The sequence below is a fragment of the Odocoileus virginianus genome, chromosome 33, assembly GCF_023699985.2.
Source record: "Odocoileus virginianus isolate 20LAN1187 ecotype Illinois chromosome 33, Ovbor_1.2, whole genome shotgun sequence".
Classification (NCBI taxonomy): Eukaryota; Metazoa; Chordata; class Mammalia; order Artiodactyla; family Cervidae; genus Odocoileus; species Odocoileus virginianus.
The window spans coordinates 13,159,437-13,176,039 of NC_069706.1; the positions used below are offsets into that span (position 1 = coordinate 13,159,437).

General features: G+C 44.4%; 1 protein-coding gene and 1 pseudogene across 1 annotated transcript; both read left to right on the forward strand.

Annotated features, from left to right (window-relative positions):
• The first annotated feature begins 1,220 nt into the window (after window positions 1–1,220).
• On the forward strand, window positions 1,221–11,701 carry LOC110123959 (mucin-1-like). Its single transcript, XM_020872249.2, has 2 exons — window positions 1,221–3,745; window positions 9,936–11,701. The coding sequence occupies exon 1, from the start codon at window positions 1,436–1,438 to the stop codon at window positions 3,695–3,697; it is 2,262 nt and encodes a 753-aa protein (XP_020727908.2). The 5' UTR covers window positions 1,221–1,435; the 3' UTR covers window positions 3,698–3,745; window positions 9,936–11,701.
• On the forward strand, window positions 5,298–9,929 carry LOC139032869 (cytochrome c oxidase subunit 7A2, mitochondrial pseudogene; annotated as a pseudogene).
• Window positions 11,702–16,603: the final 4,902 nt, after the last annotated feature.

The following is a 16,603-nucleotide window of genomic DNA, read 5'->3' on the forward strand; positions in this document are numbered from 1 at the left end:
TGTTGCAATTACCTAATCCCTACCTCATATTAAGGACTCGCCACACCATTGATTTTCAACAATCCACTGCTGAAAGGCTTTGATTTGTGCTCCTGTATAAAAACTACTTTTTACTATCAGGAAGTAAAGCAAACATTTCTTCCATAAAAAGAATAACTTAAAAAAATATATTTTCTCAAAAATATCCTGTGGTTTGGAACTTCTCTGGTAGTTCAGTGGTAAGGATTTGGTGCTTTCACTGTCAGGGTCTGAGTTCAATCCTTAGTGGGGGAGCTAAGATCCCATAAACCCCTGGGTGCAGCTGGGAGGGGGGGGAGATGTTAATGAGTCACTACATTGAAAAATTGTAAAATGCGGCAATTTTCTATTTAAAACAAGATACACTAATAAGTGTATTTTAATAGTATTATTGATGTTTGTTTCCATTAAGACCAAGAATGTAAAATTGTAACAACTTCTGGTTTTGTTACAAATACTCCACAATAAACTCAAAACAATGTAAATTAAACACACCAATTTTTCAGTATTTTTTCGACTAATTTAACACTATAAGGAAAATTAAAATTTCCTTGGTGGTCCACTGGTTCAACTGCAGGGGGCAGGGTTCTATTCTTGGTAGAGGAAGATCCCATATGCCTCACAGAGTGGCCAAAAAAAAAAAAAAAAAAAAAAAACCCCACCAAAATAAAACTCAAAACAAAACTAAAAAAAATTAGACGGAAAATTAAAACAGAAGAAACTTAAAAGATGGGGGAGGGGCGGGGGAATTCACCTCTAGGTCTGATCTCTAGGCAAGCAAGTAGTCGCCCAGTCACTAGGAGGCAAATAGCTATGGTCCGAATTAAGATATCTATCAACAGACCCAAACCACGTCTTCACCAAAACCAGGGAAAGCCTTTAACTCTGAAAGTGGTAGCACCTGACACCAAGCTGCATTCCTAGCTAGGAAGTGGAAGCTACTGGCAGAGTCCTTGCCCTTTGCTCTCCTTCAGGATTTCGCCCCCGTTCTGGAAGGCGGGTGCTCGAGGGAAAGAATGTAGATACGTCTTCCCACGGCGGGGACACCGAGCACGTGAGGTGAACGCTCGGTTCTCCGAAGGTCCCAGGCGGCACACGCACACGCGACTGGAGCATGCGGAGGAAGCACTGCGCATGCGGAGAGGGCGGCCCGGGTGGGGGGCGGGGCGATGGGGCAGCCCACCTTGGGGCAGACTGCGCATGCGCCCGGCTCTGAGGTGACGCCATTTTTTTTTTCCTCTCTCCGCGCAGGTGGGCGGCGGCCGAGCTTTCCCGAACTCTCGTCCTGCCTCCTTCTTGGCGCGCCACCAACGCGTCGCCATGGCGACCCAGCAGCCCTTGCCCGCCTGTGGCGACGCTGCTTGCCTGGTAGCTTCTGTGGACCCGGCGGCGGCGGCGGCGGCGACAGTCGGAGCTCATGGAGGTTTCGGTTAACCACGTCGCCAAGACCAAGGAGCGGTCGTGCCTGGGCCGCTGCAAGCATTTCTTTTGGCTGGGCGTCACCTTCGACACGGTGGGCGCGGCCACGCTGTTCACCGGGGTCTTCTCCGGTTTGCCCTACTATGACATGTTCCTCTACCTGGGTGCCAGCATGATCTTCCTCAGCCTCCTCTGGTGGACATTCTGGTACAGCGGTAACATCGAACTGTCTTCTGAAGAGGCCTTGAACAGCCCCTACCGCCTGCCCTCCGCAGCCACGCTGGAAGTCCTGAGCCAGACCATCAACAACCGCTTCACTTTCACCATAGGCACCGTTTCCAACACCTTTATGCGGATGCGGCGGCGGCGGCGGCGGCGACGCCAGAGGTTCCTGGAAGGGCAGACATCTCTGGATATGACCGTCACGGGCCAGGTCGAAAACCAGCTAGGCCAAGACAAAGACCGGGAGGAAGGGGCCGCGGAGAAGGGCGAGGCTCAGGACTTTGGCAGCAAGGATCTCCCCAAACCCGAAGCTATCAAAACTTTTAAGGAAGCTTGCTCCCAGGCGCCCGATGCTGGTGACCTGGGCCGTGAGGCTAGTCTCCCAAAGTTCGTTAAGGGACCGTCGACCAGTCTGGTGCAGCCATTCACACCATCTCCTCTGGACCAGCCTCCAACTCCAGTCATCCTGACTTCTAAGAGCCTGCCCGTAGTCTCCTTGGCCTCTATGAGCCAAACTGCCCCTATTCTGACTTCGAAGAGCCAGCCTGTAGCTGCCTTGGCCTCTACGAGCCAGCCCCTTGCAGTGACTCTTGTCTCTATGAGCCAACTTGCAGCCCCTTTGGCCTCTACTAGCCAGCCTCCACCTCTCCAGACTTCTAAGAGCCAGCCTGTAGTTTCCTTAGCTGTAGTTTCCTCTACAAGCCAGCCCCCTGCAGTCACTCTTGCTTCTACAAGACAGCCTGCTGTCCCCCTGACTTCTACTACTCAGCCTCAAGTGGTCTTTGCCTCTAAGAGCCTGCCTGTTGTCTCCTTGTCCTTTGGAAGTCAGCCTCTGACCATACTTACCTCTCAGAACTACCCCCTGATGCCTGTGACCTCTCAGAGCCAGCTCCCGGTGCCTATGGCCTCTGAGGGCCACCCCCTGGTACCTGTGGCTTCTGAGGGCCACCCCCTGGTACCCGTGGCCTCTGAGGGCCACCCCCTGGTACCTGTGGCTTCTGAGGGCCACCCCCTGGTGCCCAGGGTCTCTCAGAGCTACCCCCTGGTGCTTACAGCCTCTCAGAGCCAGCTCCCGGTGCCTGTGGCCTGTGAGGGCCACCCCCTGGTACCTGTGGCTTCTGAGGGCCACCGCCTGGCACCTGTGGCCTCTGAGGGCCACCCCCTGGCACCGGTGGCCTCTGAGGGCCACCCCCTGGTACCCGTGGCCTCTGAGGGCCATCCCCTGGTACCTGTGGCTTCTGAGGGCCACCCCCTGGTGCCCAGGGTCTCTCAGAGCTACCCCCTGGTGCTTACAGCCTCTCAGAGCCAGCTCCCAGTGCCTGTGGCCTGTGAGGGCCACCCCCTGGCACCGGTGGCCTCTGAGGGCCACCCCCTGGTGCCTAGGGTCTCTCAGAGTTACCCCCTGGTGCCTAGGACCTCTCCGGGCCAGCCTCTGGTGCCCAGGGTCTCTCAGAGCTACCCCCTGGTGCTTCCGGCCTCTCAGAGCCAGCTCCCAGTGCCTATGGCCTCTGAGGGCCACCCCCTGGTGCCTACGGTCTCTCAGGGCCAGCCCCTGGTGCCTGTGGCTTCTGAGGGCCACGCCCTGGTGCCTGTGACCTCTCAGCGTCAGCTTCAGAATCTTTTGGAGGTCTGTCAAACTGGACCACCACCTCTTCAGGCCTCCCAGTCGCAGAGTCTGGCCACCATCTCTCTGCTCCAGGTGCTGCCCACCGAGTCTTTGCAGACCCAGCCTGTGGACCTTCAGGTGGCCCAGGCTATTCTGGAGCATCAGACCACGTATCACACCCAGCAGGCCTCCCAGAGCACCTCTTTAGTCCAGGAAATTAGACCAAGCCAGCCTCCATCTGCCCAGGAGTTTCACACAGAGCCAGTTGCTCTTGAGACCCTGCCACCAGCGGACCAGGAGCTAAGTCAGGACCATCCGAATGCTGCGGCCCTGCCTCCTCAGTCTCCAGCTCCACCTGCTCAAGCCCAGCAGTCAGAGCCCTCTGGACTGGTCCCCACCCTGGTCCAGGAGAGGAAGAGTCGCTCCATCTAGCACAGAAGCAGACCCCAGCTCTCTGAGTGGCCCTCAGGCCTCCGCCAAGTAAGTGATTTAGGAGGAATACCTAAAGTATTCCTTAACTGTTTCCAGGTCTGTGTTCTGGTGGTTTCCTCAACTGCCTCTGTTCAGACACACAAAGTTACTGGAGGTGAAGTGACCTGTTCCTTCAGGGATTTGATTATTTGAACTTAGGTAGGTTTTTGAAACCTAGTGCTCTTGAGTGGATGAGTTGTTAAGGCTTTTTGGCTCTACCAGCCTGAGGGTGTTAATTACCTTCACTCAGGAGTTCTAAGGTTTGGGGGGGGTGTGAAGGTGGGGAGATTCTACAATGTTTCTGAAACAAGATAAGTTTAGGTGGTACAGGACACAGCACAAATAGCAGTGAGCCTGCCGGTGGAGGTCTTTTCAGTTCTTTTTCAATCTTTTTGATTATATGAAGGAGAATGTCCTTAGTTTGGGGTTACTGATCTCTAACACCTCTGTGATGCTTTGGTGGGCAACACCTGCACCCAGCTAGGACTTAATACCATTCATATTAACAAAGTTATTTTAGTGGATAACTTCTATCTATGCCCAGTATTATTAATTTCTTTGTTTCCAGTAGTGATGGTTGCTTTTTGAAATCCACTTACTTAACTAAAATTATTTTACATGAGTCAACATAAAGGTAAAAATTAATCGTGGCCTGAAACTTGGAAAGATTCTGAAATTTGGAAAACATTTTGTTATTTGTATTAAATCATATACACTTATGTACCATAGTACACATATGGATATGTGTACTGAATCACAAGACCCTTTATGCTGACCTATGAGATGAATGGTATGGTTAAGACAGCTGAGGAAGAGGTTCATTGGACTCCCAACCGACCCCTTGTCAATTAGAGCAATAGAAGAGATCATGTGAAGGTCAAAATTGGTGACCCTGCTTCTCAGTGGTTTAAGTGCCGAGTGTCTTTGTCTCTAACCCTGTGTGATAAATTCCTTGGGGGGGGGGCAAGGAGGAAGAGTATGGAGCAGAGCAATACTTTGAGATTATGTTAATGCTCCTTATTTACATGCTACCAACATATTCAAGAAGGTGTTCATCCTTATTTCATATTGACTGGTTTCATCTCTGACGTGAAATACAACTGAGTATTAGGTGGAAGTCAAAGCCTTAATTTCCTTATAGTTTTCTCCAATTCACCTTTAAGAGAATGTGTAAGTTTCTAGGTATACACACACACACACACACACACACACACACACACACACACACACACACACATATATATATATTCTATAGATAATCATAGGGACAAAGCATTTTAGCTCTTTTGATTTTTATACAATCTGGACTTGTGGAATCTAAAATGAAATACATCCAGTGATTTAGGTTTCTTTTTTTAAACAGCAAAACACTAACAAATTGTAATAATTCCATAAGTTAAGGATTTAGTGTTATTGAAAAAGATCATTTTCCCATTAATTCATATGATTGAAATAATTTTCCATATAATTCTTGAAGGAGCGTTTGCTAAGTGCCAGGAATAATGGTGAACACATATAAACACAAAGATTGCAGACCTTGCCATCAGAAAGTTTAGAGACCATGTTCTTTAAAGAGAAGAACACTTTAGACAAGGAAGGAGAAGGGGTAGCCTGGTGTCTACCCCTTATTTTTGACAGGAACTGCCATGCAGAGCCTTTCAAATAATTAATTCATTGGCCTGGCATTTGTTGAATTTCTATCAAGTGCCAGGCATTCCATTAGGTGTTAGAGATTCAGAGATAAGGTGCCCCTGTTCTCTAAGCACTCACTGTTTATCAAGGGTGGCAGATCTAGGAATAATTAACACAGTGAAGATCCCCTGGAGGAGGAAACAGCAAACCCACTCAGTATTCTTGCCTGGAAAACCCCATGGACTGGGGAGCTGGTGGGCTGCAGTCCATGGGGTTGCAAAGAGCCACACATGACTGAGCGCACACACACACACACAAGTGCTGTAACACAAGTCTACTTGGTCTTCCAGAATACAGGTGTGGGCTGGGTGAGGGATTTTTGATCTAAAGCCTGTGCATAGCAATGAAGACCCAGAGGTATCCATTGGATGAAGAAGACGGAAAGAACATTCCATGCATGGGGAAAAATCAACAGAAAGACTCAGAGGTTTAACAGTCCGTGACCTGCTGGGGACACACTTGGGAAAGGATAATCTGAGGCTGTAGTCAAGAGTGCTTGGGGATTTTCATTCCTGGTGGTCGGTTGTTGAGGTTAGTGGGCAGTAACTGAGCCAAGATACTGCAGAATCTGCTGGCTCTTTGTCAGATTACCCAGAGGACCATGAGTACCGCTTCACACAGGCAGTTTGAGCATAAGGTTCCAGGGAAACAAAAGCTGTTTGAGGAAGGTAATGGCGTTCCAGTGCATCTGAAAAGTGGAATAGCTGATGCTCTCCTGTATAGAGCCACCATGATTCTTAGAGTTGATGGAATGGCCTATGCCATATATCGACTGACTCTGACTTCATTTCCCAAGAAGCAGGATTGACACAGTTTAATCCTCCCAGCAGTCACTTGGCTCAACTCTGTTCAGCTCACCATGAAGCCAGTTATCTGATAAATAACTGAGTTTTGGGGGGATCAATATTTATTGACTTGTACTAACCTCCACCAATAAAGCAGTCTTTACCATGAAAAAAAAAAGTGCCTGAGACTCCAAGATTGGGAGGTGAGGAAGTGAGAAATCTTTGCAGGCCTTCTTTTTTAAAAATTGGTTATTTATTTTTGGTTGTTCTGGGTCTTTGTTGCCCTACATGGGCTTTCTTCAGTTGCGGCAACCAGGAGCTACTCTTCATTGCAGTGCACAGGCTTCTCATTGCAGTGGCTTATCTTGTTGCAGAACACAGGCTCCAGGCACAAGGGCTTTAGCTGCTCCGTGGCATGTGGGATCTTCCTGCACCAGGGATCGAATCAGTTTCTCCTGTATTGGCAGGTGGATTCTTATCCACTGTACCACCAGGAAGTCCCCTTGCTGGCTTTTTAAGAAGGGTAATTGCGTTCATAATTCTACCTGTGTGCTCCGTTATAAAGTAATGGCAATAGGCCAGTAATTAGCGAGTGATTGCTAAATTCTCTCCCGGCTAGTTCTAAGCTGAAAACAGCCGTCTTTGATGTTCGCAACAGTTCTGACTGGAGTGTAGGCTCTTTGGGTATTCACCCTGAGAGACACTGTCAGGTGTTTATTTTATTTATTTATTTTTTTTATAATTTTATTTTTTCATTTTTGGCCGTGTTGGGTATTCATTGCTGTGTGGACTCTTCCCTAGTCTTGGCAAGTGGGGACTACTCTCTAGCTGTGGTGCGCGAGTTTCTTCTTACGGAGGCTTCTCTTGGTGCAGAGCATGGGCTCTAGGGCCCCTGGGTTTCAGCAGCTGTGGCACGTGGGCTTAGCAGTTACAGCTCCCAGGCTGTCGAGCAGACTAAATAGGTGTGGTGCACAGATTTAGCTGTCCTGCAGCACGTGAGAGCTTGGCCCAGGGATCAAACCCGGGTCTCCTGCATTGCAAGGCAGATTCTTAACCACTGAGCCACCACGGAAGCCCTCAGGTGTTTATTTACTTGGGCACAGCATTTTCCTTTGGCTACAAAGGTGGTTGCCAGGCCCTTTCTAGCTTCTTGGACAGCACTACCGTAGAAATGAGTATCGTTTCCCCAAGAAAAGGGAAGCGTAGGCAAGGAAAGCTTTTTTTATATGTATAATTTATTTACTTATTTTTGTGTGTATTTCTATTTTGGCTGTGCTGGGTCTTCGTTGCTGCGGCAGGCTTTCTCTAGCTGCAGCAAGTGGGGATTACTCTCTGGTTGTGGTGCACAGGCTTCTTATTGCAGTGGCTTGTCTTGTTGCAGAGCACAGGCTCTTGGGTGTGGGTGCTTCAGCAGTTGTGGCTCACCAGCTTAGTTGCTCCATGTCATGTGGAATCTTCCTGGACCGGGGATCGAACCTACGTTCCTTGCATTGGCAGGTGGCTTCTTATCCACTGTACCACCAGGGAAGTCCCAAGAAAAGCTTTTTATTAAAAGAGATAGCTTGTGCACAAAGGAAAAAGTGGAAAAGAAAAAAACACACAACTACAAAACGAAACTTTCAGTTCCTGGAGTAGAAAGGGTGAGTTGCTTTTATGACAAAAGGGAGGGTTTGTCTGATAGAGCACTGATGACTTCCAGAAGCCGTCAACCTTCTTTGATTATCAGCAGGTGGCTCCGTGATGGCTATCAGGAATAGGGAGTGCTTCTGTAAGGGGGATGAAATGGATGAGAATTTTCTGTAAGAAAGCACAGGAACAGATAAGGTTACAATTTATAGTTGAGCTTCTTGTCCTGTGGCAACTAGGTGTACTCCTTAGTGTAACAGAGATGAAGTTAATCTTTCATTCCCGCTGACCCGGTTTTTTGTCTCTGAGCCCCAGACCCCTGGGGCCTTTGTTCTTTAGCTCACAAGGCCTGTTTTTCTCAAGGCCCTTGCCCGGTACTTTTCCAAAATGGCTATGCTCTTGTCTTCCTGTCTCAAGATACCATCAGGTAGGATGACACCATTTTGATACATTTCTTTATATTGACAGTAGGATGAGTACTTATCTAACATGGAGGCTGAGACTTCCCTGGTGGGAACTGAGATCCCACATGCCATGCGGTGAAAAATAAATAAATAAAATAAAATGGAGGTTGGCAATATTTTTTTCTATAAAAGCCCAGATGGTAAATATGGTCGAAAGGGAAAATCTGGGCTATTACGTGGCTGCTTATATAACGAGAGAGTAACTGCTCCAGCCCACCCCCACCCCCATTCCCACTCACTGGGGGGGTGGGTTGCACAGCTGCTTTGACTCCAGTTGCCTCAGCTGGAATCATCCACCTGACCAAGAGCAGCTGGCCTAAGGCAGAGGGAGACTGGCCTGGCCAGTCAGGTTCGCAGGCAACATGCTGTACTTCACTCTGCCCCAGTGACACCAGGTCCCAGGGTGCATTCTCTCCTCTCGGAGAAGCCGGCCCATCTCCTTGTTGTCTGCTGGCCAGAGGAGAGCTGGTCTGCCCAGTCTCTGACTCCCCGATTGCGATTCAACCATTGGATGCCTGCCATCTGCCGACCACGGAGTTTAGAGTGTTCAGGTGGTAACGTTCAGGCCCTGAGCAGATCTCTGGTCAGGCTGGCAGGCCCTGGGAGCTCTGGGGAGAGCGGCAGTAGAAACTGATGCCTGGGTTTGGTCTTGGAGGCTCACAGCCACAGCCCGCAGCAGTGCAGGTGTGGAGAGTGGGAAGAGGCGCTGCTGGCAGCTGGTGAGTGGAGGCCAGATGTGCTGCCAGACCCTAGGCTGCTCAGGCTAGCCCCTCGCAGCGCAGAACTATCCCACATCATCAGTGTGAGATTGAGAAACACTGATCTAGAATAAAAAAAAAAATGCTATAATTCATGAAATGCTTAAAGAAAAATCTTGTTTTGATCCTCAGATGACTCACTGCCTCTTTTTTTTTTTCTTCTTCTTCAAAAAAAACCACACCACCATTTATTTGGCTGCAGTGGATCTCTAGTTGTGGCATGCGAGATCTAGTTCCCTGACCAGGGATTGATTCTGGGCCCCCTACTTGAGAACGTGGAATCTTGGCCTCTCCACCCCCAGGGAAGTCCCAGATTCACTATTTCTTAAATAGTAGTAGTCACTTCTCCACTAGACCATGAGGATCTCATTCACTTTTGTTTTATTCGTCTTTGTGTTCCCATTTTGTATAATTCGGAATCAACACACACACACGGGGCATTTGTTAATAATAGTAGCTAGCATTTATTGGGTGTTCATCATACATTGCCCATTATGCCAAGTAACTTACAGGCTTTATCTCATTTGTCATAACAATCAGAGACAGGCACCACTCTTATCTCTACTTTAAGGAAAGGAGATTTGATTTTGGAAGGTTATGTAATTCTTTCAATGTCATATAAATGGAGAAGCTGGAATTGATATATAATTAATGTATAATTTGTTATAAAGTATTTTTTGATACGCTTTCCCTGCAAGCAATAGTTATTAATGAGTGTTTTTCTTAAGCCTGTTAGTCATAACAAGCTGTAATACCCTGGATCAGTCTGTGGCTTAGTTCTCCATTTAAAGCTCTACTTCCAGAGAGAATGAAAATCAACAACTCTTTAATTTTTTGTTCCACTCTCATCTCAAAATTGCTTTTTTCTTTCCAGAACCCACCAGTATTCCTCCAGATTTCAACACCAAGTTTGTAAAAGCACAGATACTTACCTTCACCTCATTTTGGAAACCTCCAGCTGGAGTCCTGACCTATCTCAGACCAGCAAACTTAACCAGACTGCCTCTGCCAAGTATACATTTCAGGGTTGGGGAGAATGTTCCAGCCTCAGATAATAAAGACATTATCAGAATTTTAAGCCATAATAAACTGTGCCAATGAACAGTTTGTTGAACAGCCCAAATGAACTTTGTTTTAAAATAAGTTAGTTTTTAAAATAGATTTCTCTTGTGAAAGCATTCCAGCATTCTAAGTGGAAAATAATGTCACACACTTTGGGTAAAGATATAAGGACAAATCCCACAGAAATGGACATTGAAAAATGTGGCTTCTTTTTTTTAAGGATAACATGTGGCCTCATCAAGCTATCAGAAAGATTAGTACAATCAATGTATTACAATTTGTATGTTTATTTGTTTTAAATAGCAGGAGTTTCCCCTTTTCCCAAGGATTTAAAACTGCTGATTTGATTGCATATATTAATGATAACTTCCAGATGTTCAAGCTGGTTTTAGAAAAGGCAAAAGAACCAGAGATCAAATTGCCAATATCCGCTGGATCATCAAAAAAGCAAGAGAGTTCCAGAAAAATATCTATTTCTGCTCTATTGACTATGCCAAAGCCTTTGACTGTGTGGATCACAATAAACTGTGGAAAATTCTGAAAGAGATGGGAATACCAGACTACCTGACCTGCCTCTTGAGAAACCTGTATGCAGGTCAGGAAGCAACAGTTAGAACTGGATATGGAACGACAGACTGGTTCCAAATAGGAAAAAGAGTATGTCAAGGCTGTATATTGTCACCCTGCTTATTTAATTTATATGCAGAGTACATCATGAGTAACGCTGGGCTGGAAAAAGCACAAGCTGGAATCAAGATTGCTGGGAGAAATATCAGTAACCTCAGATATGCAGATAACACCACCCTTATGGCAGAAAGTGAAGAACTAAAGAGCCTGTTTATGAAAGTGAAAGAGGAGAGTAAAAAAGTTGGCTTAAAGCTCAGCATTCAGAAAACTAAGATCATGGCATCTGGTCCCATCTCTTCATGGGAAATAGATGTGGAAACAGTGGCTGACTTTATTTTTCTGGACTCCAAAATCACTGCAGATGGTGATTGCAGCCATGAAATTAAAAGACGCTTACTCCTTGGAAGGAAAGTTATGATCAACCTAGATAGCCTATTAAAAAGCAGAGACATTACTTTGTCAACAAAGGTCCGTCTAGTCAAGGCTATGGTTTTTCCAGTAGTCATGTATGGATGTGAGAGTTGGACTATAAAGAAAGCTGAGCACTGAAGAATTGATGCTTTTGAACTGTGATGTTGGAGAAGACTCTTTGAGAGTCCCTTGGACTGCAAGGAGATCCAACCAGTCCATCCTAAAGGAAATGAGTCCTGAATACTCATTGGAAGGACTGATGCTGAAGCTGAAACTCCAATACTTTGGCCACCTGATGCGAAGAGCTGAAAAGACCCTGATGCCTGGAAAGATTGAGGGCAGGAGAGAAGGGGATGACAGAGGATGAGATTGTTGGATGGAATCACCGACTCAATGGACATGGGTTTGGGTGGACTCCGGGAGTTGGTGATGGACAGGGAGGCCTGGCATGCTGCAGTTCCTGGGGTCGCAGAGTCGGACACGACTGAGTGGCTGAACTGAACTGATTAATGATAATTAAAATTCATGTGGAAAAAAAAATTCATGTGGGACTGTTCTCCTTTTTATGTTCTTCCTTTGTATCATTGGATTATTTATGCAAGAGTGCTCTAATATAAGGATAGTTTCTTTTTTTAGATTTCTGATTACAAGCAAAAGTACGTGGTATGGTATGTTTTATCAAACCTTCCAAAAGTGTTAGTTGTTTTTATATTTCTTCCCATTTTCTGTCCCATGCTTCAGTATTTCTGTGTTCAGGATTTTTAAAAATTAACTCAAGCTGGAAGCCTTTATTCATTGCAGATACTTGGAAAAAAGAATAATGGCAGGACATTATGCTAAGTGAAATAAGCCAGTTACAACAAGACATATGCTGTGTGAATCCACCTATATAAGTTTTCTCATGTCAGAGAATCAGACTCACAGACAGACAGAAGAGTGATGGTTTCCAGAGTCTGGGGATAGTGGGGGGGGTGGGGAGTTGTTTAACGAGTACAGAATTTCAAATGAAAATGGTTATAGAGATTGGTTGTACAACAGTGTGAATGTACTTAACACTACTGAACTGTACATTTGAAAATGGTTTAAGATGGTAAATTTTATGTGTGCATGCCTGTGTGCTAAGTTGCTTCAGTCGTATCCAACTCTCTGCAACCCCATGGACTGTAAGCCACTAGGCTTCTCTTTCCATGGGATTCTCCAGGCAAGAATACTGGAGTGGGCTGCCATGCCTTTCTCTAGGGGATCTTTCTGACTCAGGGATAGAACCCGTGTCTCTTACATCTCCTGCATTGGCAGGCAGGTTCTTTACCACTAGCACCACCAAAACTCTGTGTATTTGACCACAATCCAAAAAGAATAATTGGATTAAACCAGCAATTTATAAACCATTTAATATATATAGATTTACTTTTAAGTAATAAATATATGCAACAGCTGAGCTTCTGTATATAAAATGCACCAGGTAAGCACAGTTGTTTTGTTGTTGTTGCTGTTTTTAATTGTATTGATTATTTATTTGGCTGTACCAGGTCTTAGTTGCAATATATGGAATCTAGTTCCTTGACCAAGTATCGAACCCAGGCCCCCTGCATTGGGAGTGTGAAATCCTAGCCACTGGACCACCAGGGAAGTCTCAGCAGAGTTATTTTAAGAATTCAAGAGCTATAGTTAGGAATTCAGAGAAAAATCAACTTTAATGTAGTGCAGAATAAGGGACCAAGTAAGTGCAAAGGACATTCTTGGAGGGCAGAGGGTGTGTACATAGGCACATTTCAGGAACCTGCAGAAGAGCCTTTTATCTTGTAGAGGCTAATCAATACTAGTGTGATTGGATTTTATCTTGGGTAAATAGAGTTGGTTCTTAAGAACTATGATTAGTGACCCTCAAGTGCCACCAATGCTGAGAAGCAGATAGTCACCTTGAAGGAAAAATAGAAACAACTTTATAACCATCTTAGTAAATACAGGTACTTAGGTATTTTACAAACACTGGGTCCCCAAGTGACTGGCTACCTAGAGCAGGGCTGCACCCCCAACCAGGACTCCACACAGGCCTTGACATGAAGGAGAAACAAATCTTACTAAATACACACATGTATGGCTCAATCAATAAACATACAATAAAGTGAAAACACTGGACTCTTCTGGTTTATCTTACCCGCAGTTTAAAAGAAGTATTTTTATACTAAGAATAAAATTTTGCCATTTGAACAACATGGATGGACTTGGAGGACATTATGCTAAGTGAAATAAATCAGAGAAAAACAAATGCTGTATGATATCAGTTGTATGTAGAATCTAAAAAGACACAACAAACTAGTGAGTATAACAAAAAAGAAACAGACTCACAGATACAGAGAACAAGCTAGGGGTACCAGTGGGGAGAGGCGGGACAAGGTGTGGCGGAGTGAGAGATACAAACTATTATGTGTAAAATAGGCCACAAGGCTATATTGTGCAGCACAGGGAATACAGCCAATGTTTTATAACAGTTCTAGATGGAGTATAACCTTAATTAGTATCACCATGTTGTACACTTGTAACATAATATGGTACATCAACTAGACTTCAATTTTTAAAAAGTGACATAGAAATAAAACGTTTCATAGGATGAACAAATTTTTAAAGTTTAAATCTTTGACTAGGTAATGTAATTCCATATTGCAAAATCCAAAAAGCATAAAATAGCACACATGAAAGCCTCCCTTCAACCTTCAGAGCATTGCTACTGATAGACATAAAAAATGTTATTAGGGGCTTCCCTGGTGGACCAGTGGTTAAGAATCTGCCTGCCAGTGCAGGGGAGACGAGTTCGATCCCTGGTCCAGGAAGATCCCAAATGCCGCAGAGCAACTAAGCCCGTGCCACAACTCCTGAAGTCTTCACTCCCTAGGTCCAGTGCTCTGCAACAAGAGGAACTGCTGCAATGAGAAACCTGAGCACTGCAGCTAGAGAAAGCCAGTGCAGCATCAGTGAACCCAGTGCATCCAATAAACACATAATTCAAACACATAACTTAAAATAAATACATAGTTTATACATACATAATTATAAACAATTTAAATACACAAATACATACTTTAGTAAATATTTTAAAATAAAGACATAAGAAATACATAATTTAAAAATAAATACATAATTACATAAATACACAATTTTAAAAAATGTTACTGATTTCTTATAAACCCTTTCATTCAAGCATATATATATAATGCATTCATTGTATATATATCATTTATAAACACAAAGTGCTTGTACATTCTAGTGTTTCTTTACATGCTTTTTTAAACTTAATATGTATCTCAGAGATCTTTCTGTTTTGGGTGTCAAAGAGCTTCCTTTTTTTTTTTTTTTATGAACACACAGTATTCCATTGAATAGATGTATCATAATTTCACTTGTTTCCTATTGATGGACATTTTGGTTGTTTCCATTCTAATAAATATTTAAAGCAATAATAAATTTGGACCTAATAAATGCATATTGACCAATCAGCCACTAGTGATTGAGCATTGAGTTGAACAATTCCAAAGGCTGTTTAGTCCATTCCCTGCCCCCAAATAAACAAATGAAAATCATAAGTGATCTGCCTATACCTAGTTAGTGGCAGAGACTGGACTAAAATCTGACAGCCCTGAGTATGAGTCCTCCTAGCAAATCAGTATAATTATTTCACTGTGTTGTAGTTTCCTTAAAAAACACATTATCTCAGAGATTTGAATTTGAGCTCAGAAAGGACAATGAATCTTTTTACTTTATTACCCGGACATTTTAATTTTTTTAAGGATGGAGTACATGAACATGGTTAGCAAAGAAAAAGGGAAATAGTACTAAAAGCTATACAGTGAAAAGTAAATCTTCCTTCAGCTTTTGAACCCCACCCCCTGCTCCCCAATCCTTAATGGCCCTTTTCCAGAACCAATCATTGTTTTTAGTGTCTGGAACATCTATCCAGAGAGTTTATGCAAAACCCAGTATATATTTTTACACAAGTCTGTGCTTGTTTCAAAAGTGACTAGCAGGATACCATGCATCTTTTTCAGTACCTTCCCTTTATCTGTCCTCCTTCTCTTTTAAAGTTTCTCTAAAGTTGTTAGCAAAGGTATATATAATCAAAGCTATGGTTTTTCCAGTAGTCATGTACAGGTGTGAGAGTTGGACCATAAAGAAGCCTGAGCACTGAGGAACTGATGCTTTTGAATTGTGGTGCTAGAAAAGACTCTTGAGAGCCTGTTGGACAGCAAGGAGATCAAACCAGTTAATCCTAAAGGAAATCAACCCTGAATATTCATTGGAAGGACTGATGCTGAAGCTCCAATACTTTGGCCACCTGATGTGAAGAGCTGACTCATTGGAAAAGACCCTGATACTGGGAAAGATTGAAGGCAAAAGGAGAAGGGGGTGGCAGAGGATGAAATGATTAGGTAGCATCACTGACTCAACGGACATAGGTTTGAGCAAACTCCGGAATTATTTTGGGTTCATGGGTCCACCTTCTCCCCAGGATTGCCATCCTCCTCAATAAACTGTCTTTCCTTTTACCTGACACTTGTCTCTTGGTATTGGATTCTTTAGCAAGGAGCAGGTGAACCTGAGTTCAGCAACAGTATGGAGAAGATTTTCCAGAACCATTATCAGATTATATTATGGTGAAAGTGAAAATCGCTCAGTCGTGTCCAACTCTTTGCAACCCATGGACTGTCCATGGAATTCTCCAGACCAGAATACTGGAATGGGTAGCCTTTCCCTTCTCCAGGGAATCTTCCCAACCCAGGGATCGAACCCAGGTCTCCTGCATTGCAGGTGGATTCTTTACTAGCTGAGCCACAAGGGAAGCCCTATATTATGGTGAACTGCTATTAAATAATACATTACTTCTGAAATGTAACATCCACTCAGCTTAGATTTTTGTACTTTGTGTCTTGCGTTGCAAAAAGCTAATAAATTTAAATATTAAGAAGGGAAAGGAACGCATATTTGCATTACAAAAGGGTTCCCAATCACTCATTTATTTCAAGATTCCAATTTTGACTGTTTTCTCAATGGATTCTCTTCTCAACCACCACCACCTTCCTCCAGAGGACTATTACCGTAACCCTGAACTGTTAGACTCAAATCCTAACTCATATCCCCTATTCTTCTCTTGCCATGGGGTCTTGCACACACTTTTCTCCTTGGTTTAAAAGCGCTATCCCCACATAGCCTGTTGACCCTTTCACCCTTAGTGGTCTTTAAAATTTTGATTCAATAATCACTTTCTCAGGGAAACAGATGTAAATTATGCACTTTATAGAACCCAGCAGCAAGTACCATGTTACCTCCTTTAAAGGACTTAATAGATTTGTACTTGTGTGCTAAGTCACTTCAGCCAGGTCCGACTGTGATCCCATGTACTGTGACCCACCAGGCTTCTCTGTCCATGGGATTTTCCAGGCAAAAATA